The 22586-nt window shown below is 47.8% G+C and overlaps 1 protein-coding gene across 1 annotated transcript in view; it reads left to right on the top strand.

Annotated features, from left to right (window-relative positions):
- The window catches only part of LOC102436694, a 58052-nt gene that overhangs the window by 24552 nt on the left and 10914 nt on the right, over positions 1–22586 (top strand). Inside the window, exon 4 of the mRNA XM_023761853.1 lies at positions 3370–3409. Within this exon, the coding sequence (XP_023617621.1) occupies positions 3370–3409 (40 nt within the window). The remainder of the gene's footprint in view (positions 1–3369; positions 3410–22586) is intronic.

Below are 22586 nucleotides of genomic sequence, written 5' to 3' on the forward strand. Positions count from 1 at the left end.
ACTGCTCTCGGAACAGGGCTCCCTTAGCGGAGTTCATTTGGGGGCAGGGTCAAAAGGGGACTTCAGTTTACCCCTGACCAGCGCCTTTGGTTTCCTTCTCTTCTGCCAAGAGTGTGTGTGATGGGGGATCAAACGGAACCCGGGAGTCCATCCAAGGAAGGAGGGGCATTTGGGAGAACACCCAGGCTCCGGGCACAGGGTCTGTGGGCGGGAGAGCAGGGTGGTGGGAAGAGCACAGGCCTGCCCTGAGGTCATCCCGTCTCTGAGCGGGGACCTTACAAACCTTCAGGCGCCCCCGGGCACAGCACCTGGCCTGCTCCAAGTGGGTTATCCCACTCCTGAGAGTCTGAGCGGTTACCCTAAGGGACCTTAGAGAGTTTTCAGGTGCATCGTTAGAGAAAGGGAGAGAGGAATGTTTCAGCTTTCACATGTGAAAGCAGAAGGAGTTTACAGCTAAATCTGGCGAGAAGAGCAGGTCCTGGACAAAATTCTAAAAAGAATTTACCAAGAGAATGACATTTGAGCACCTAAAAAAAGAGTTAAAATTGCAAATCATAACTGTATGGTCTTGCTGTTTGGCATATATTCCCCCCAAAAGGAGTGAAATGAAGCTCAAAAAAAATATTTGACAGTGTTAGCTGCCAATGACAAAATTCAAGCCTTCAAGTGAAAACGAGAACTTTGGAACATTTGTCTCCTCCACCATGCGCTCCCTGCTTCCCAATACTTACTTACTTCTGATGAGGTCAATGATGACATTAACTTGGGATTCCTTTTTTATGTTATAATGAAATGGGTCAACATTTAGAATAGCTGCATAACTCAATGAACCAGGATTTGCTAGAAGAGTGGGTTACACAATCTCGTGTGGCTAAAACAAGGTGCAAGATAGATGCAAAAGAGTAGAGATATGGTTTCAGATTCCACATTACAGCCAATGTTTAAGAAACTGCCACTTGTCACGTTTGGTATGGTATCAAAGAATATCCACAAGTAACTGAACCATCTATTAAAATACCCCTCCCTTTTCCAATTACATATTTGTATGAGGATGGATTTTCTTCATTTATTTCAACCAAGACATGTCTACTTGAATATGGAAGTAGATAGGAGACAGTAAAAAGATTTGCAAAAATGTGAGACAATGTCACTCTTCTCATCATTGAATGAATTTCTGTTACGAAAAACATATCCATTATTTATAAAAATACTACTTATTTAAACACATAATGGGTTTACTTTTAACTAGTAAATTGATTAAAAATTTGAAAATTTCTCAGTTTTAATTTCTGTGATCAGTAATCAGTAGGTATAATCCACATGTACAAAAGGTCTTTGGGATCCTCAAGAACTTGGAGCATAAAGAGATCCTGAGACCAAAATCATTTGAGAACCATTGATTTAAACAGCACACATCCTATACCAGTGATGGCGAACCTTTTGAGCTTGGCGTGTCAGCATTTTGAAAAACCCTAACTTAACTCTGGTGCCGTGTCACATATAGAAATTTCTTGATCTTTGCAACCATAGTAAAACAAAGACTTATATTTTTGATATTTATTTTATATATTTAAATGCCATTTAACAAAGAAAAATCAACCAAAAAAATGAGTTCGTGTGTCACCTCTGACACGCGTGTCATAGGTTCGCCATCACTGTCCTATACTGTTAATCCATGCATCAAGACACGTATGTATTAATAGAAATTTGAAGAAGATGAGAAATAGCATTTCAGTGGTTCTAACATCTTTCTGCACGCATGACCACTGGGCTCAGATAATTAGCATAAGACTGAATGACTATTCACCTAAAAGTTACTTCAGTAGAAAACCAGGGGTTCAAGAACATTAAGGGAACACCATGGCCAGAGTTCCGCCGACAAAGTTTTTAGTCATTGGCCGGGTGGTTCCACAGAGATTTACATCTGCAGGATGGGGCCAGGCCCAGCAGGCAGACTCAGCAGCTTTGGGGAAATGCCAGCTTGCAGGCAAAGTGAGTGCCTCGCCCCGAAAGTGATGTATACCCTCTGATGGGAATGCACCCAGGACCTGTGAGCCTAAGCTCTTCGCTGGTGCTTTGGTTCTGCAAAGGGACTCATTTCAGAACCTCAGCTGCCTGCACGCAGAGAGCATCTCGGTGCCAGCCTGCCTCTACCCTGTGCCCTGTGCCCTGTGAGCTGCCCTCACCGGGCAGTCAAGCCAGGCCAAGAAGGGCTTCCCACCCCCAAACTGGTTGTGTCTCTGAGCTGTGGCTTGGCTGCTGCTGTTCTAGGGAGTAGACCTGCTGACTCCCAGAGTCTCTCCAAAGCCCTGGATGCAGCCAAACCTGCAGACGGCTGCTTGTTGGGTGCCCCCTGCCTTCAGGTGGACGAGTTCTTGATGTAGATATGCTAAGATGCCTCCTTAAGAAGATGAGTTTTACAGGCTTTGGAGCCATCGTGTCCTTTCAAAATGATCGTGCTGTGCAGGGCTGGGTTGTTTCGAAGTTTAGGCCTCCGGAGGCAGCTGTCTCTGCACATCCTCGTTGAGGGGCCGCCTTGCTGTAACTCCGCAAGCACTGGAAGCATCAGTCTCAGGTCTCGACCCCCCTTCCCTTTGCCTTAGTCAGACCCTCTTCCGCTTTCTATAGTAAGAGCATCCTCAGTGCCATCGCTGCTGTTTAATTGTCTGGTCAGCCTAGCGTTTTATTATGATAAACACGAGCAGACAGTAGGTGGGGAGAGAAACAAATAATTGAGCACCAAAGAAAATTAGGGCGAATTGCTCAGCTTGACACCAGGAATGGGTGGCCAATCAAGTCAGCCATGAGAGAGAGAGAGAGAGAGAGAGAGAGAGAGAGAGAGAGAGAGAGAGAGTGTTTAAAAGCAGAACTGGGCTCAAGCCCCTTTCTCTCTCACTGCTGGGTGCTGGGTGACCTTGGGCAGCGCCTTGCCTACCGGAGCCTCCCTTTACTTCTGTCAAGGTGGATGCGACACAGCTGCCGGCCTAGACTGCTGCCTGCATGGGCAGCCAGCCCTGCTTCACTCCCACCTCTGTCCTCCTCCAAGCTCTTTGCCTCAGACTTGAAGGCTAATTGTTATGCTCTAGTGAACCTAGAATCACCACAAGGAAAGAGTCCAACATTTGGAGGCTGAACGTGACAGAATATATAGAGCTTCTAGACTGAGGTCATGGTGGTACCCTACCCCCACCCACCCAACACACACCATGAAGGGAATTGGTGTCTGCTCTGACTTCCTGAGTATTGTCTGGGAGGTGGGCCCATCTTAATAATTTGGATGAATAGAGTGAGATATTGTTGGATACATTTTACTTAGTGCAGGAATGCATGGTTCCCAATGGTTCTCATATTTTTGTTTTCTCTTTTCAGGGATCAGCAACTTCTGGACCCAACTCTGGAATATGTGAAGGTAGGAAACCAGGATTTAACATGTAATCACGACCCTAAGCAATGGATTTCCCATTTTTTAACACAGTGTTGCCAAATAATGCTACTGTCTGGCTTGTGTGGGAAGCTGACGCGATGGAAACAACCAGAAGATAATTTGACTGTTTTAGGACTTTAATAGACTTTGTAGGGGTCTTACCTCATCCCAGTATAGTCTACAGTCTTTTCTTTTTATCTGAAACTCTTAGGGCCAGGTGTGTTTTAAAATTTAGAATTTTTAAAGAAATGCAATATGGTAGATATATATAAAACACCCCAAAGGGCTCTAGGGTCAGCTCCCCTTTATCAAACTCATGACTTCAGCAGTGAAATGGAAGAATTTCACCCTAAATAGGATAAAGAGATCACAAATGATTTTATGTAGTTCAGGTCATGTTTTGCCACCAAATGAGGTCAGGTTTGTTTGGCAGCCAAATGAATTATTCTTAAAATCCCAATTTTCAGAGAATTTTGGATTTGGGAATGGTGGGTGAGGAATTGTGAACCGTGTTTATCCTCGGCGAGGACTGAAGGCGCCCTGAGGTTTTCTGCGTCGTCCTTTCCTTCTCCACCGCCACCCCCTGTCAGCGGATCTGGAACCGTGAGCTGTGCTCACACCTTACCTTCCAGTGGGGCCGACATTCAGTGCTTACAAGTAGTTAATGCTTCTAGCCAGGGGTGGGCAAACTTTTTGACTCGAGGGCCACAATGGGTTCTTAAACTGGACCGGAGGGCCGGAACAAAAGCATGGATGGAGTGTTTGTGTGAACTAATATAAATTCAAAGCAAACATCATTACATAAAAGGGTACGGTCTTTTTTTTTTTAGTTTTATTCATTTCAAACGGGCTGGATCCGGCCCGCGGGCCGTAGTTTGCCCACGGCTGTAATCTAGACCATGTTTTCCTTCTGAGCAGAAAGAAAGGGGGGCTTTTCACTTCTTCCCTCTGCTTCCCACCCCATTTTTCGGGTGTGTATGTTTGCTTTATTTTATTTTTGAGAACTGTCACTAAATCTGGTACCTACTACAGAAAAGAGAATTCTGATTTGTCACACCTGGTTTCTTTATTTATGACATCACGATTGATTTTTTCTTATAATATTTTTAATTATAATATGAAGGGGGAAAACAGACAATTTCTTAAGAGAAATTAGCAGCTGTGGAAAATTGCTTGGTTCATCTATGTTAAGCCAAATAGAAGCTTATGGAAGAGAGAATTTAAGGAAGCTTATGGAAACGTAGCACAGAGAGAGCACAAAGAAAGATATTAATTTTTAGGAGAAATCATGGCAGGAGTTAGGATTTAAGGAGCTTGCCTCTGAGGAGCCACAGTCATCTCCATTGTTCCCAGAGCAGCATCCCATTTGGGGAGAACTCGGCCTGTTGCTTTTCCGTGGGCCTGTACCTGCCCCAGGGTTTGGCGTGTTGTCCCTTAGACTAGAGGATGGACGGTACAGGCGGGAGCTATAGTGGAACCACGTGGTCACGTGAGGCAGTCATCGTGAAGTGTGTTGGGATGGGTCTGTGTCTGAACGGCAGTGTCCCAGGAGCAAATGTGTAATCCTGAACTGCAGGGCCACTCCGTCGGAATCTGGCCAGAGCTGTCAGTGCTGTGTCTCCCTCCCTCCCGGATGCCTCCCACATGCTCTCCTGCAGGTTGTGCTCTGCAAAGCGTTAGGGGACCCTGCTCACAGGCTGAGATTTGACTTGACCGCAGCCTAAATTGCCCTACAATTATTCACAGCAGCCCTTACGACTCACTCCCTGCCGTGCTTCAGAAATTGGCCGTCTCCACTGCAGGCTCACTCGGGCCGTGCTCAGCAAGCACAGCCCCTCCCCTTACTCCAATAACTCAGCCTTTTCTTTTACAAAAGTCCAAACCTTTTAAGATAATCCAGTGATGAATTCTAAAGCTAAACATAGACTTTTGGTGTGACCTGTTTTAGTGTTATCTAAGCTATGGCATCTGGCCCGTGAATGTCGGTCTTTGTGACTCGAGTCTAGTTGACTGAGGAGGTACTGGGGTTGCCAGGGGCTTCTCTCTAGCGGGGCTCTCCCTGCCTCCCCAGCCATGAGACATGACAGAATGGCTCTGGGTGGCTCCAGGGGGCTCTCCTTTTCAAGGACTTGCTGAGGTGTTCTGAAGGTTGCTCTTCACTCCTAACCGTGTCTGAATCTGGTTGGATAAATGAGGTCTCTCTGACCCTCTTGGATACATCACAGATTTCTCTCTGACTTTGCCCTTGGTGTGGAGGGCTGGCTTGGGATTTGTTCGTTGGGTGAATGTAGCATATTCCCATTTGCTTCTGTGGCCCTGAAGCTCTGAGAGCACATTCCAGGTCTGCGTGGCTCCCTGTGTCAGTCTCCTTGGGCCCTCAGCCCACCCGACCATTTCTCAGGCTTAGTGCCCTCTCGAGCCTTGCCGATCTGTAAGCTGGTGCCTGGAGACTGGAGGGGCTGAAGATGATCGTGAAGGTGAGAGAACTGTGATAAAGTGGGATCCAGGTGGCCTTCCTGACTTTGAGCTGTTTGTTCCCTACACCCCCCTTGTGCACGTCATACCTCCTGGGCATGGAGAGAAGTAGCGATTCTATGAAAAATATGTTACATTCTGTGGGAGCCACCTGGGAACGGTCAGGTTTGTCAGCCTAATGAACAAGAGTCAAGATATCAACTTTTTAGGGACTCGTTGTGACCTCAGAACTGCGTGCGTGGTCGCTGAGTCTCGACCCAGGTGTGGCCAACAGACAGCAATGCTCATCCTGTCGGGAGCTCTGGCCCCAGGTTTCTCTCTGCGTCTCCAAATGCCTCTCTTCTTTCCATTGGAGACTTGCTAAGGGTCTTCACCTGGTTTTCCCAGTGCCCAGACATGGGAGAGCCATCTGGGGCCGCCGTGCCTCCTTGGGTCTGGGGGAGAGGAGGCATTGATGCTGAAGCGTAACAAGTAGGATGATGGGGCTGCTGGTTGTGGCAGGAGAACGCTGGGTAGAGAACGAATCCAAAATGCATTTCTGTGCAGCTTGTACTCTGGGTCCTGCTGGCACTCCCCGCACTTTGCATCGCAGCACACAATGCAGCGGGAAAGGACTGGCCTGGTTGCTAGGCTACCGGTCGCTCCTGTGAATGGAGGGGGATGTGAGGCTGGGAAGCGGCTGTGTGGTGGTTCTTCCACCTCCCGGCTGCTCTCCTGCTGGCGCCCGGCAGCATCAGACCCTCCGGCTGAATTCCATGTCCGATGTGATAAGACCTTGGAGCAGGTCCACAGGAGCTGGCGGTTTAGCAAGCCACTCTCCACGATTTCTCTCTCTTTAATTCTGACCATTAGAGGGGGGAATTTTGTTTCCCCTTTTTTTTTCTTCTTTTTCTACCTTTTCCTTGTTTTCCTAGCCCTCTCCTCTCCCACATTTTTTTTCCTCACAGTAACTCAAAACATGATCGCCTTGCATGTCTGATTTTAACTGTTTTTATAAACACGAGGTCCCTCTCTGTAACATGGTAATTGATTCTCTTCAGCTGAATCTGAAGCCGCTCCTTCCAGGTAAAAAAAACAAAACAAAACAAAACAAAACAAAACAAAACAAAAAACAGAAACCTCCACAGCGGCTCCACCTTCCTCCTGCTCTTTAGTTGTGAGTGACTGGCTAGTGGTGTGCAGCTCAGGAATTTTCCTCTGCGTACCTAGCATACCTTACCCTAGATAAAACTAGCTTCTTCTTTTTTTTTTAAAATGGGGAAATAGCTCTAAGCAAAATTGTGTAGTACAGTTCACCTTCTGGGTTGCTTTCCCTGTTTATTGCTCCCCATTTGGTTTTTGCCACATTTTTACCCCCATCAAAATTTGATAAAATTATTGTACTGAAATGTGAATAAATGGTAATAGCTCAGTGTGTTAGTCTTCCCAGATAGCATTCGAGGAGGAGACTGCAAGTCACACCGCCCCTCAGGGTCCCACGGAGGGGCGCGTGGCCCACACTGTGTTCCCACAGCAGGAGACCTTAGGCCGACCAGCTTCTCTCTGTGGGTTCCATCTTCCTGGCCATGAGCAACCAGGGTGGGCAACATAGTTCGGATCCTCTTTGTGATAGGCTGGAGGGGCAGGTGTTTTAGCCAATGGGAAGGGGTTCTTTATTAACCTGCGGCTCTCGGCCATAAAATTGCCCTATCGAGAGAATGAGGCTGGCATTTCATGTTGAGTCTCAGACCAAGGACCTGACTGATAGCTGCCCACCCATCATGTTACCTCAAAAGACTGGAGGTTGACCCCCAACGCTCCTCCAGTCGCTTTTACTTTGTAAGCCCTTCTTAAACCCGCGAGAGCTACTTTTCGTTTTTACTCTCTGTCCTTCTTTCCCTGGGGCTACAAGCTTCAGGAGCTGCCGTCCTGCTCCACCCCACACTGAATTTTATAAATTTATCTTACTTCCTAGCCCCTCCCCCCTTACACCTATCTTCCTTTCAGGCCAAAGATTCTAAGTGCTTGTAGCTTCTTTATACACAAGACCTACCGGTCGTTTTAATAAAGAGTCTGTTTTCTGGGAGTGGTTTAAAAGTGTATGTTTTGGGGTGGAGGTGATTAACTGGGGCAGAGCTGGAGGATTTTTCTTTTAGAAGAAATGTTTATTATGAAGGAAACTGGAGTGACTTTTTTTTTTTTTTTTTAAATAGCCAGGGCCTAGGCAGCCCATTTTCGTGGCCAGGCTGTGGACAAAGGCCTGCTCTCCAGGCGACTGCCCTTAGCAAGTGTGAGAGGGAATGCAGCCTTTTGTTCCTGGCTGGCTGCCTAGGGAATGAAACCCTGCCTTTTCAGTCAGCCTTGGTGGACTCTCGCTGGAACCACTCCTGTGCTTTTATAAAAAATGATTTTCAGTTTCTGAGAAGGGACAGGACTGGAGCCATTACCCTGGGTGGGACCAGCACCTTTCGATACTCCTTCCCCCAGAGTGGGCGAGAGCAGCACAGGAGCCTGGAGCCGCTTAGAAACCAGGGCCGTATGGGGTTAACACTTCGCAAAGGCTCTTTCCAAGAGGGTCTTGTAGATGCTACTGACTGACTGCCCAAGGCTCAGCTCTCGGCAAGGCCTACCGTTTCCTGCAGCCTCTGCGGCTGCATGAGGTCACCCAGCAGATTAAAGAGGAGTAATTATGCGAATTCCAGCGCCAAGAATAAGTGCCCTGGTTGTGGGAGACCTGGGGGGGTGGGCATGACTTCAGCTCCCCCTTTGTGCTCAAGATGGCGCAGCCACGGTCACGGTTAAATAGCTGTCTTTGAGGAGAGTCTTTTCTCCCAACAGGCCAGTCTGCTCCAAATTAGCCGGCTAGCACAGTCATGAAAGGGATTTACCAAAACAATGGCACGCTGTACATGCCGTGAGATTTAACAAGTTCTGTGAGGCAGATAACGGCCCGGTTGGCTGGCTCGGCGGGGCTTTGCCTGAGTGTGCACATCCTGGGAGCCAGCGCGTCCCCGTGGCTCCCGGGGGTCAGACTCCGCCTGAATGCGTAACAGCCCTGGCTCGCTCGGGGCTCGCGTTCAGAGGCACGAACTTCCCCCTTCTCCCACTCCACCCAGAAACATTTTCTGCTAATATTCCTGGGAAGTTTAATGTTACTACAATTTTCTAAAAATCTCTGAGGCAGGGTGGGAAGACAAGAAGAGGGATGGAGGACATTCATTGAATGAGCCCCTCAATTCAATGGAATCTTACCTCACAGTCCATGACAAGATGGTCATTTATGAAAAATAAAACCTAATCATGAAAATCTGTATGTGAGTGTTTACAGTGACATTATTTCTAATAGACAAAAACTTGAAACAACTCAAATGGCCTTCGACGGGTAAAAGGATGAACTGCAGTGCACCCATACAATGGCATTCTACTCAGCTACAGAAGGGAATGGACTGTAGGATACATATGAAAACATAGAGTGGAAGAGAACAGATGGGTGGTTTTAAAAGGCAAGGGGATGCCCTGGCTGGTGTGGCACAGTTGGTTGAGCATCATCCTGTGCATCGAGAGGTTGCTGGTTCAATTCCTGGTCAGGGCACAGGCCCCGTCGGTGGTGGGCTAGATCCCCTGTAGGAGGCGTGCAGAAGGCAACCCATCTCTCATTGATGTTTTTCTCTTCTCCCTTCTTCTCTCTCTCAAAATCAGTAAACCATTCTTTAAAAAAAAAAAAAAAAAAAGGTAAGGGGCGAGTGCAGAAGGGAATGGGGAAGTTTGGGGATAATAGAAATACCTTATATGTGGTTGTTTCAAAGCGAATAGACTTGTACTTAAAAGGGTGACCCTAACTGTATGCGAATTACACCTCAGTGAGCTTGACTTTTAAAAATAAGATAAAACCTTATATTTTAGCCCTTAAGTGTTGCCACCACAGAAGGGGAAATTTCTGATTTTCAGATGGGCCTTGTCAGACTGCTGACCAGAAAGAGGAAGTGCTGAGCTTGTGGGTATTTTACTGCGTTGGCTCATTCAGCAGAGTTCTGAGCATGTACCACGTGTTAGCCATCGTTCAGGAAGTCGTGTGTGTAGGAGGAAAGCGTTATCAGGAGCCTAACCTGAGACAGTGGCAGCGGGAATGGGAAGTCGGGGCAGGAGGCCTCTTAGACATAGAACTAAGAGCCATTTTATTAAGTGAGTTGACAGTTCCTGTTGGGATTTAAATGCAGGGGATGAGGGAGAGGAAGCCAGGGGCAATTCCAGAGTTCACACACGAGTGCCTGGCATCTCACCAGAAGCCAGTTTTAGGGGAGGAAAGAAAATTTCCAGTTGGAGGCCATATAATACCACAGTGACATAGAATTAATTTATGAGCATGTGGGAAGATCATTAGACTGAGGGGGGTGGGGGTGGGGGTGGGGGTTAGCAAACTACAGCCCAAGACCAAATCTGGCCCTGCCACCTGCTACTGTACGGGCCCACAAGGTAAAAATAGATTTTATATTTTTAAATGGTTTTGTAAAAAATCAAAAGATTGTGAAAATTGTAAAATTCAAATTTCAGTGGGCATAGAGTATGATTGAAACACAGCTACACCCATTCGTTTACATATTGCCCCTATAATGGTGGAGTTGAGTAGTTGCAACAGAATGGGTGGCAAAGCCTAAAATATTTACTCTCTGGCCCTTTCCAGGAAGGGTTTGCTGACCCCTGCTCTAGACCGTACACACATGCATTGTCCCGGTTTTTCCTCCCAAAAAGGTAAGGGGGGAGGTCAAGTGCAAAAGGGAACGGAGAACTTTGGGGGATAATAGAAACAGTAGTAAGCTTTCAACAAAAATCCCATCTTTGCTTGCTGACACTCCCATGATGCAGCCTTGCATCGCTGACATCGCCCTCATGTTGCCCGTGAGACAGCAGGGAGCCCTCATGCCGGCTGTGTGATCTCCCACAATTAGGCTCAGTGCTGTTGCAGCACTGCCCTGGTTGGACGCATCTCAGCATCTCGTGAAGACCTGCCTCTCTGAGCAGCATCTCTCTGCTGGGCCCAACACGTCCAGCGTCTGCATCTCCCTCCCAGAACAGGGGCTTGAATCCTGACTGCCTGGGCCAGGGGCTGCCTGGATGACTCGTCAGGCCAGAAGCTGCTCTGCCTGTGCAGCCTGGATGAGGTGTCTCTGTGTCCCAAGTCAGAAGTGAACTCTTCCTGGGCCTCTGGAAATGAATGGCGTGAATCAAGGTCAAAGCCTGGAGCTGCCCCCCTGGAGGTGCTCGAAGGAGCCTGTGAATGGAATGAGGCCAGGTTCACATTCGTTTTCTGTGCTGCAGCCGGCATCCTGGGCTGAAGGAAGGTGGTGAAGAGACTGGAAAACTAACATGCAGGCGAGAATTGAGGCTCTGGCTCTGATCAGACTCAGCTTTATAATTGGTCTTCCAAGCCCTCCCATGTGGCCTGTGTACCTCTGACCTCATCTCCTGCACCCGCCTTCGTCCCCAGGCTCCTCCATGCCGCTTCCCTACTGCCCCTGGGTCTTTGCCTTTCCCTTGGCCTAGCAGGTCCTTTGGAAGCGGAATAGCTGAGTGGTTTGAAGTGGGGGCTAAGATGCTGCTGTGGGTTGGATTATGTCTCCCCAAAAGGATATGTTGAAGTCCTAACTCCCCAGTACCTGTGAATGTGGCCTTATTTGGAAATAAGGTCTTTGCAGATATGATCAAATTAAGATGAGGTCATACTGGGTTAGGGTGGGCCCACACCCAGTGACCGGTGTCCTTAATGGAAGAGAGGAATTTGGACACAGACACACAGGGAGAATGCCATGTGACAATAGAAGCAAGGTTGGGGTTGGTGCACGCACAGCACCGAGGATTGCCAGCAACCCCCACGAGCAAAGACGGGGCCTCCCCCAGAGCCCTCCGGGAGAGCGTGGCGACACCTTGCTTTGGACCCCTAACCTCCAGAACCACGAGAGGATACATTTCTATTTTAAAGCCACCAAGTTCGTGGTGATTGTTACAGCATCGCTAGGACTCCAGTAGATGCCAAGCCCCATCTTAACCATTTCTTTGTGACTTTAAACAAGTTTCTGAAATTCCTTGGATCTTGGTTTCCTTAGCAGGAAATGGGAGAATTTAGGAATTCAATGAGTTACTGTACGTAAAGGTGTTGGCACCTGTGTGTCTGACATGGTGCTAGTCCTCAAAGAATATTAGCTCAGTAACTGTCACCCTCATTCTCTATGGGGCTGGTCCGCCTTCCCTGATGCCTCTGCTGACAGCGGCCTCGTCTCATTACTCTGCTTATTCTCCTCACAGCACTTGTCCCAATTTCCATTTGTTTACTTTAAAAAAACCTAACTTCTCATTAGAATGTGAGTTCGAGTGCACAGACCTTTTCTTGTCCTCTTGATAAATACAGTTGGGGCAAAAGTAGGTTTACAGTTGTTTGTATGAAAAGTAATACATAAATTAGTAAATTATAATACAAGGAAATACTTTGTGTTTCATGTACTCACAACTGTAAACCTACTTTTGCCCCACCCTGTGTTTAGTTAATTGACTGGCTGACCCATGTCCGCCTACAACCAGATGCAAGCGAAGGGCGTTGAAATTGAGAGAAGAGGAAATGAGGTTCTTCCAAAGACCTTTCTTTAGGTTTCCCAAATCAAATAACATAGCTCCAAAAGTTTTCCAGAAATTCTTTGGTGATTTTATTTCCTGACAGCAAGAATGTTCCCACACCTAACCTCAGTCTACCTTCTTTGGCCAACCTGGTATCAAATAAAAACCGTGAGGCCACTGTTGGTACCTTAAATACTTACACATTTAGGCAGAGATACTTATTGGGGTGGCATCAGTTAATTAAACCACACAGGTTTCAAGTGTACAACTCTCTAACGCGTCATCTGCACACTGCATCGTGCACTCACCGCCCAAAGTCAAGTCTCTTTCCACCACCATTTATCCTTCCTTTGCCCTCTTCCACCTCCTCCCAACCCCCTTTCCCTCTGGCTATCACCATACTGTTGTCTGTGGGTCTGGTTTCTTGCTTAATCCCTTCACCTTTTTCACCCAGCCTCCAACCCTCTCCCCTCTGACAGCTGTCAGTCTGTCTATGTATCTAGAATTCTGTTTCTATTTTGCTTGTTAGTTTATTTTGTTCAGTAGATTTCACATATAAGCAAAATCATATGGTGTTTGTCTTTCTCTGGTTGTTTCACTTAGCATACTACTCTCCAGGTCCACCCACGCTATCCCACAGGGTATGATTTTTTTCTTTTTTAACAGCCGAGCTGTAAATGTACCACAGCTTTTTATCCACTCATCTACTAATTGGCACTTGGGCTGTTTCCAGATCTTGACTGCTGTAAATAACGCTGCTGCCCAGCCAGTGTGGGTCAGTGGTTGAGCATCCATCTATGAACCAGGAGGTCATGGTTCGATTCCCGGTCAGGGCACATGCCCAGGTTGCAGGCTCGATCCCCAGTGTGGGGCATGCAGGAGGCAGTCGATCAATGAGTCTCTCTCATCGTTGATGTTTCTTTCACTCTCTCCCTCTCCCTTCCTTTCTGAAATCAATAAAAATGTATTTAAATAATAATAATAATAATAATAACGCTGCAGTGAAAACAGACATGCAGATCTTGTTATCATCTTGGTATGGGGTCCCAGTAACTCTTCAACCTCCAGGCTTTTAGCATTGAAAGCATTTTGCTGTTAAGCTCTGCCCTCTAGTGGCCATTGCATGTCACAACAGTGCAGCATTTATTCAGTTTCTAAATATTCTGTGAGCTTTTAGTATTAAATGTAATAGTGTACCATAACGTTCTATTTACAACCTCAGAACTAAGGGCTGTGTTTAAAGTGTATAAAAGGGCAAGTGATTTTAATTGACTTCATATAAGACATTAAAATTTTCATTATATTTTATTATTAGAATTAAGAGTCTAACAGTCTTAGACAAAAAGCTTTAGGACACTAGGATACTATATGTAGATTTTGTAGGGGGAGGAGTTGGCATTGATCTGAAGTTTTACCTGTGGTAACCAAGAAATTTCCTCTGAAAAATTATATTTGAATTGTGATTTGACAACTAAAAATGATAGCTTGGCAGGAAGGAAGTTGCTATTAGGTGAGGCAGAAGACGGGTATCAGGATGTTAGAGATTCATGGGAAGACCCCACGCGTGTGGGACAGTGTGTGCCCAGGCTGACGGGGGCAGCACGGAGCAGCAGGAGGATCCGACGGGGAGAGGAGGCACTCGTCTGTCTTGAATGCCGAGAGGAAGCTTCAAGTGTTCCTGGGAGATCTGAGATGCTCAAACTGTTTTGAGATCAGGAAGGTTGAGTTGGGGAACAATTGTATTGATTGGTGCAAAAAAATAATATCTAACTTCATATGGCTTTGCAACTTCCTTTTTTCATTGGACTTCACTCATGATAAATAAATGGGTCTACCTCTTTCTTTTGAATGGCTGTTTAGTGTTCCACCGTACAAGATACAATCAGACTTAACCTACTGACATATGGGCACTTTTCAATGTTTTCTTGTTGAAAACAGTTTTTCAATTATTAAACAAGTGTAGGCATATTTGTTTTATGTGTCATCGTCATTTAACAATTATCTATTGAGTGTCTGCCATCTGCTGGTCACTGTTCCAGGGGAGCTTATATTCTGGGGCAGAGGAGAGAGAGGACAAGGAAGACGGTCGCGTAAACCAGGTCAGGCAGTGAGGAGTGCTAAGCAGGAAAGCTCCAGCAGGGAAAGAAACTAGGAAATGTTGGCGTTCGGGGGGCACTCATTTTAAATAGGGAGGCCAGGGAAGGCCTCCCCCAAACGGTGACTTTTGAGTGGAGGGGCGAGTCAAATGTGATGTAAGTCAGCGGTTCTCAACCTGTGGGTCGCGACCCCTTTGGGGGTCGAACGACCCTTTCACAGGGGTCGCCTAAGACCATCGGAAAACACATATATAATTACATATTGTTTTTGTGATTAATCACTATGCTTTAATTATGTTCAATTTGTAACAATGAAAATACATCCTGCATATCAGTTATTTACATTACGATTCATAACAGTAGCAAAATTACAGTTATGAAGTAGCAACAAAAATAATATTATGGTTGGGGGTCACCACAACATGAGGAACTGTATTAAAGGGTAGGAGCATTAGGAAGGTTGAGAACCACTGTCGTAAGAGAAGAGGACATAGCAAGGGCAAGGCCATTCAGCCAGAGTCCACCTCTCCCACTGAGGACCACTTTGAGGCCAGAGGGGCCGAGATGTCATAAAGTGAGTAATTCTTACTGCTTCACCAAGGCCTTCTTAAGTGAAATATATTTTCAATGTTTTTAAAGTTAAAAAAAAATATGGTGGTCACCCTGGCCGGTGTGGCTCAGTTGGCTGGGCATTGTCCAGAGCACCGAAAGGCTGCCGTTTTGATTCCTGGTCAGGGCACATGCCCGGGTTGCGGGCTTGGTCCCCAGTAGGGGGCCTGCAAGAGGCAGCCGATGGATGATTCTCATCATTGATGTTTCTATCTCTCTCTCTCCCTTCCTCTCTGAAATCAATAAAAATATATTTTAAAAAATAGTTTGCCTCACAGACTCCCTGAAAGGCCCCACTTTGAGCAGCGCCGTCCTGGAGGGTCTCCTGCAGCTCAGAGCTGTCAGCTGCAGCAACACTTAGACACGAATCAGCGCCTCCTGCTACCTAAGTCCGCATTTTCTTCTCTAGCTAAGTTTTTTTTTAAACCAGCTTGCTCAACAATTGCATTTCCATCTAACGATACTGATTATTAATAGAGAAGACACATTAAATTTTTATTTAAAAATAAGAAGCACTGAGAACCTAGCCTAGCGATGAGAGTTCTCAGTTGTGGGCCTGCTGTCTACAATTGAGTGGCTCGTGAAGCCTCGGTAAATACTCTTTCACAGATCAAGTCGTTGCTGCCCGTGTACCGTCCGGAGCTGGGCCAGAAGCATTGCTGTTCTGCTCTAACTGCTTTATATGAAAACTGTGAAAACCCAAAGCTGGTTGAGGCCAAGGCCTGGGTTATGGCCACGATGCTCCGCTTGGCGGGGAAAGTGCAGCCAAGGGATGAATTTACTTGTGGCAGCCTGGAAAGGGCACTCTCCTGACCCTTCAGCTTTTATTAATTGCCACTGCGTTTGCCCATTCATGCTCCCAGCGTGGCTGAGCTGGCTGAGCTCCATGCGTCCTTTATGTCAGGGAAGATAAGGATGTGTCAGACCCTGGGAATGAAAACATGCTGCTTGGCCCTTCGAGGCCGTTTCCTTTGAGTCCCAGCTCTCTCCAGATGGCATCTCATTGTTTCTCCAATGACCTCAGTGTCCAGGCTGCAGGAACCTGGTCTGAGAGGCCATTTCACATATTTATTAGCCTGTGGATGAGAACTTGCCACATAAAGCCTCCATTCACACTCTCAAAGGAGCTTTTTGTGCCGAGGAAATGATGGGGCTGGCGGCCTGTTTCCTGTGGCCACCAGTCTCCCATTAGATGCTTGTTTTTTCCCAGGCCCAGGTGGGTGTTTTGCGAAGTGCCTGAGTGGTCCAGCTGAGTCCACGGTGGCCCAGTCTCCTTCCTCTGTCTTCTCGTGGTCTTTACTGGAAAGAGTCTTAGCAGACAGGGCCGCACATGTGGGAGGCAGGCTATTGAGGTTTCTCTCTCTCTCTCTCTCTCTCTCTCTCTCTCTCTCTCTCTCTCTTTCTCTTTCTCTCTCTCAATAAAAAACACACACCAACATATCTTCAGTTGATGATTAAAAAAAAGAATCACTGTGTTCAGGGAGCCCCCTCCCATTTGGGAACCCAGGTAGTTTACAGTTGAGGGAGTGAGGTGCTTCTGAGGGGAAGGCAAGGCTGGTTCGCCCCATAAGGACCTGACCCTCGTACAGCAGGTCATGTCTCACACCATGTGGTTCTTACCTATTGGAGGGGGGAGGTCCCTGTCCTTTTGTGAATGTGATGAATAAGAACCCTTTGCCTACAAATATGCAAACACACTTTCATGCAAACTACTTCCACGTGTGTGTTGAGAATCCCTGTGCTACCTCCAAACGTTCACTGGCCCCTCTCCTGCTCAGGCACTGTTCTGGGCATTGGCGCAGTGATGATGAGTAAGACTGGGTCCTGAGGCCAACAGACAAGGACAGAGCTCACTGCATTGAGTGTTTCAATAGCAGGACCCTGGAAGGCAGGATTGGAGCTAGGGTCCTCACTGGGGTAAAAGGAGCAGTAGCAGTGGGTGAAAGAAGCTCCATCAGGCAGACGGTCAGGGTGCCAAGCCTACTTCCAGGCCGTGTGCAACTAAAGACCATGTAAGGAGCAACTTTGGGAGGATCTAAATGTAATTTGGGGATGATGCAAATTCCCTTTCCCTGACCTAGAAAGGAGTCATGAGAGTTGCTCTCCCAGGTTATCAATTTACCTGGTAAAGTCCCCCTGGCCTTAGTGAGGGAGTGTCCCGGCCTGCACCTCTGAAACGGGTTTCTGCTTTTCCACAAAACAGATTAGCCTTTGGATCGTCTTCCAGGACCTTAGGATGGTGCTGTTGCCGCATGAGCCTGGGAGGGGTGCTGGGCGTGGGAGCCACACACACCTATCGTCCGTGCACAGAACATTCCAACTCCATGAGTCCCTCCCTGTCCTAGAGGCAAATCCGTGTCTGCTTCACTCTTGGAAACCTAAGATAGGGCAGTCCTTTAATGTAATGTCCTTGGAGTAGGCTGTGAAACGCTATTAGTTTCCACCCGTCACTGAAACATGAATGTACAACCCTATTATTAATGGGTGTATATTATCCACGTGTTCATGTAACATCAGTTTATGTTGGCTCTTTTTTAGCGTTTTTTTTTAGCTATAGGGGATCACATCTTATATATGTGAACTCCGGTAGAGGCCAACACAACGTATTATTGTATCTTGATCTCAAGTTTTACCTAACCTCGCACTGATAAAGGGAACCTGTAAACTCTCAAACTGATGATGTGAGCAGGAAATTTATGACTGGGAAGGGCAGGGGTGGAGTGGCCTGGGTGGATGACTGTTCTGGGGAAGGAAAACATCTCCGTGCTCTCAGTCCTTGCATCTGCTTCTCTCAGCACGTTGACTGCGTTATCTCAGATCGGCTTCTACATGCCATGGGAACACATGCCTGTAGGCTGCTCTAGCCTATAATCTTTTATTAAAAGATTTTTTTATTGATCTTTGGAGAGAGAGGAAGGGAGATGGAGAAAGAGAGAAACATCAATGTGAGAGCAACATCCTGCAGCGCCCCCCACCTGGGATAGACCCCGCAGCCCAGGCATGTGCCCTGACTGGGAGTCAAACCTGCAACCTTTCTGTGCGCAGGACAATGCCCAACCAACTGAGCCACAACAGCCAGGGGTAGATTATAATCTTAAAGCTATAGTCCCCAGGGAAAGGGATCTTTCCCTCTGCTCTGGTTTGAAATATCACAAGAAAGGAGTCTGTTTGGTCTAACTTGGGTCGCATGTCTACTTCCGCAACATTCAGTGTTCAGTGTTCTGATTGGCTCGCACACCCATTACAAGTGTTCATGGCATGAACACTCATGCCGTGGGGTAAAGCTTTCAAATGTAATAACCACTATCTGCTATTTAAATAATTTCCCCCTGACTTTTCAGGATCAGAAGTATATTAGGTTATATTTTCTAATTGTTTCTGTCTACTAAGGGTACACATGTAAAATGTTGGCATATAAGTGCTAGGTTTTGCAGAGAGACGGATATATATATATATATATATATATATATATATATCTTTTTAAGTCCTATACTCATCTTCCTCTAGTTTCTCTCCCTTCTGGTGTATTTATGTGCTGAATCCCATTGCCTCCCAGTTTAATGGTCAGATCCACCTTGTTACAGAGAACTTGTAGGGATGAGGGGGGCAGGGCAGAGAGGCTGTGGAAAAATTCCCACATCTGTCGTCACAAGGAGCCCAGCTGTGAGGCTGGTGTGGTGTGCCTAGAGATTGGTCCAGGTGAGTTCCTCTGCCCTCCCTGGTAACTCTCTCTTCTCCCACCCTGCCCTCCCACTCTCTAGGCACACACTGTGCCTGGGCTATCCCGGGCACAGCTCTAATTCTAGAAATGGCTGCTGTCAGTAACGTGGGCCAGTGAAGTGTGAAGGAGCCCGGCACATGAGGTGGTCCTCTGAGGACTCTAGATGCATGTGGAAGATCTCTAGTCGTGGGGCAAGAACCTGGAGGGCTAGGCATTGTACTGCCCTTAACCACCAACAAAAGGAACCCATTGTCTGCACCTTGGGCACCAGGAGTGTTGACCATCTGATGTCGTTTCTGTAGGTGGCATTGGCGTGGCAGCTGACTGCCCGAGGAAGTGCCCTTCCCATGCAGCACAGCCTCTGCCTTTTCCTGTGGAGAAACGGGCCCCGTTGGTGACTGTGTACGACAAACGAGGTCCCCTAGCCCTCCAGCCATTACCTGTACTAGAGGCTTTGCTGTATCTTGGCTCTCAGATTCTGTCCCCAGCATCCATCTGTCCCTACCATTTCCATCAGTAATGAATGGGGATATTTCCGATGGGACCTGCTGTCTGTGTTGCCAAGAACATCCGTCACTGGGTTGGAGGGAGGAGGTTGTTGCAGGAGCCACAATTCTGCCTTTTGGATTTGCACAAGATAAGGTACTCCAGGCAACCAGGTGGAATCCATGCTTCCATTATCACATCCGATAGATCCAGCCACTCTGGCTCATGGTTGTTTTAATTATTAACTCTAAGAACGGTTTGATCTCAAGTGTACAGTGGAGATGATAATACATGTCTCCCGGTGTGAGTGCTGAATAAGACACTAAGGTGAAAGCTCTCTGTGTAAATGTTGGCTCTTGGGGGCCTGACACGAGGGGTGAGTGAGGCTGCTTTGAGGATCGCCGGCCGAAAGGCAGAAAGGTTTCTGTGACTGCTGCAGTCTTCTTCAGGGAGCACATCCCTCAAGTCTGTGGCTGGGGAGGGGTTGCTGAGAGTCAAACTGGTAGCTATTCTGCCTGTGGTGGTAATGTTAACTATTGCATACAAACCAGGCCCTTCTACCAGCTGGGTGAGGGCGGGTTTCTTCCCCTCCCACGGTGTTTAAAGCTACTCCAACAGCAGGACGGAGAGGCTCACTGCCTGCTTCAGTGTCTATCCAGCTCCTCTTACCAAGCACAGCCCTGCCCATGCCTGACCGTGTCCGAGGCGGCCGGGAGGCTTTCCTGTCTTTGCTCATGTCCATGATGACCGGGGTGTTCTCTGCACATCTCTCTCCACTAGAAAAAGATCAAGTGAGACCATCCGAAGCCACATCTCTAAGAGCCACTGAAAGTCTTTCTGGATCAGTGGGGATTTTAGGTCACATGACTCTTTGAGAACTGGGTGAAAGCCAGCTCTCTCACCCAACAGTTTATATACAATTTCCAGTGGCTCCTGGAAGCCCCGCCCCACCCCCAGGTTAAAAACTCCAGGTCTGGGCTGATTCTCATAGCTCTTCCGGCAGGACCCAGAAGTAACCAGTGTGCCACTCAGATGCTAATGCTCGTGATCAGTTTACAGCAAGCATGTCAAACTCTCGGCCTGCGGGCCGCAAGCCTTGTTTATTTGGCCCGTGTTAGCCTTTGAGTTTGACATGCTTGGTTTACAGCCATGAAAGAAGGAGATTCCTACAGAAGTATTTCACTCAGGTGGCTAGAATTTGCTTGGAAAGAGAGAAGAAGGAAGGAATAAGATCACTTTCTGTTTTACTTGGGCAAGCTTTCAAGGTGGAAACAAGTGGAGTGAGTCCTGGCTCCCCGGGTGCCGACCTGCCCTGCGCCCCAGATTCCGGCCTTTCTTGCGCATTCATTCCTCCATGCCTGCTCCATCTACTCAGACACTTGCTAGCCTTTCAGGGTGGGTGATGGGCGTGGAGTGGCATTAGAAGAGTACACTGTAACTTCGGCAATTCCTGCCACTAGGGGCTAGAGAGGAGGAGGTGCAGGCAGGAAGCAGCATCTGGGAGGACACAGGAAGCAGAGAGAGGGGAGCTGGGCAGAGCCAGCACAGTGTCCCAAGGGCTGTCGCAGGCACAGCTCTAATCCTAGAAATGGTTGGTGTCAGTGTCCAGTAATGCGGGCCAGTGAAGCGTGAAGGAGCCAGGCGCATGGGAGGTGGACCTCTGGGGACTCTAGACTCTCGTGGAAGATCTCCAGTCCTGGGGCCAGAGCCCAGAGGGCTAGCAAGGCTCAGGGGTGAGGTGGGAGGAGCATCAGGCAGGCATCCAGCCAGGCCAGGCCGAAACCCGGTTCTGCAGCCAACCTGGTGTGCGACAGTGGGAAAGAGGGGTGCCTCCCAGGTCCTAAGGTGGGGGCATGGAATCCCCAGTCAGACTGGCTGGCACAAGGGTGAGCACTGGGAGCTGAGTGGTTGTGAAGGACCCAGCAGCGCCCTGGTGCAGGCCAAGTGGGCAGACGCTGTGGACACACAGGCTGTCAAAACAAGCAGCTCCCCTAACAATAAAGATTCTGAAGTAGAAAATCATCCGAGACATCTGAGCGTATGTGCCATTTTCATACGTGGTCTGAAAAATTAAAGGCTAAGCAATATTTTTAAGGCTAAACAATTTAAACTCCTCCCCATTTCTTCCTGGCATTCAAGGTTCAAGAGTTGCAGTAGCACTAGCTGGGGCCTGTCATTGGCTCAGGGCGGGACTGGCCACCCTGTTCCTGTAGCCTGGCATTGGAGTGAGATTTAGGGTGCATTTGGGCATGTGCCCTATGGGAGAAACAAGCAGGGCCGATGAGGTTTGTCTTTTCCTTTGAAAATGGAAGGGAAGCTCACATTTCTGAGTGCCTGTTTGTTGGGTGCTAGATTCTTTGTTATCTCATTTAATCCTCACAAAAATACTAGTAAATGAGAAGAGCAAACTGAGGCTCAGAGAGGTTAAGACATTTCCCCAGGTCACCCAGCTTGCTGGTAGTGCAGTAAAGACTTGAACCCTGCCCTGGCCTGTGTGGTTCAGTTGGTTGAGCATTGACGTATGAACCAGGAAGGAGGTCATGGTTCAATTCCCAGTCAAGGGCGCGGGCCTGGGTTGCAGGCTCGATCTCCAGTAGGGGGCATGCAGGAGGCAGCCAGTGATTCTCTCTCATCGTTGATGTTTCTCTCTATCCCCTCTCCCTTCCTCTCTGAAATCAATTAAAAAAAATATTTAAAAAGACTTGAACCCATCCTGGCTCTGCCTCTGCCCTCCTACCTCCCAGCGTGGCTTTTGAGACATGCAAATATGTGTCTTGCAGCTTCGTTTTGGAAGATGCCATTTTCCAGAAGTGCTTGTGAGGTGGGAGAGCTAGTGGCAGCGGAGATGGGAGGCAGGGCTGCTGGTGTTTGCTGTGCGCCCTCACCGTTCTGGCCCTGCAGATGCCCCTTGGCCCATTTCTGCAGCTCTACGTGGGAGGGGCCTCGGAGGGCTTGGGTCACCGTTATTAGTTGCTTATATAGCTCACATGCACCGAAAATGGAAGGAAGGGGAAATAGAAATGCGTACAGCAAAGAAAACCTAGGAGCTGTGATGCCTGCATAGTGAGTGTAGAACAGAAGGAAGCTGGCATGGGGGGGGGGGGGGAGGATCATCTTGTGTGGGTAAGACTCCCCGGGATGTACGGGTGGGCTGCTGGGGACACAGAATCCCTGAAATTAAAAACATTAC

The sequence above is a fragment of the Myotis lucifugus genome, unplaced genomic scaffold (genome assembly GCF_000147115.1).
Source record: "Myotis lucifugus unplaced genomic scaffold, Myoluc2.0 scaffold_220, whole genome shotgun sequence".
NCBI classification, from domain to species: domain Eukaryota; kingdom Metazoa; phylum Chordata; class Mammalia; order Chiroptera; family Vespertilionidae; genus Myotis; species Myotis lucifugus.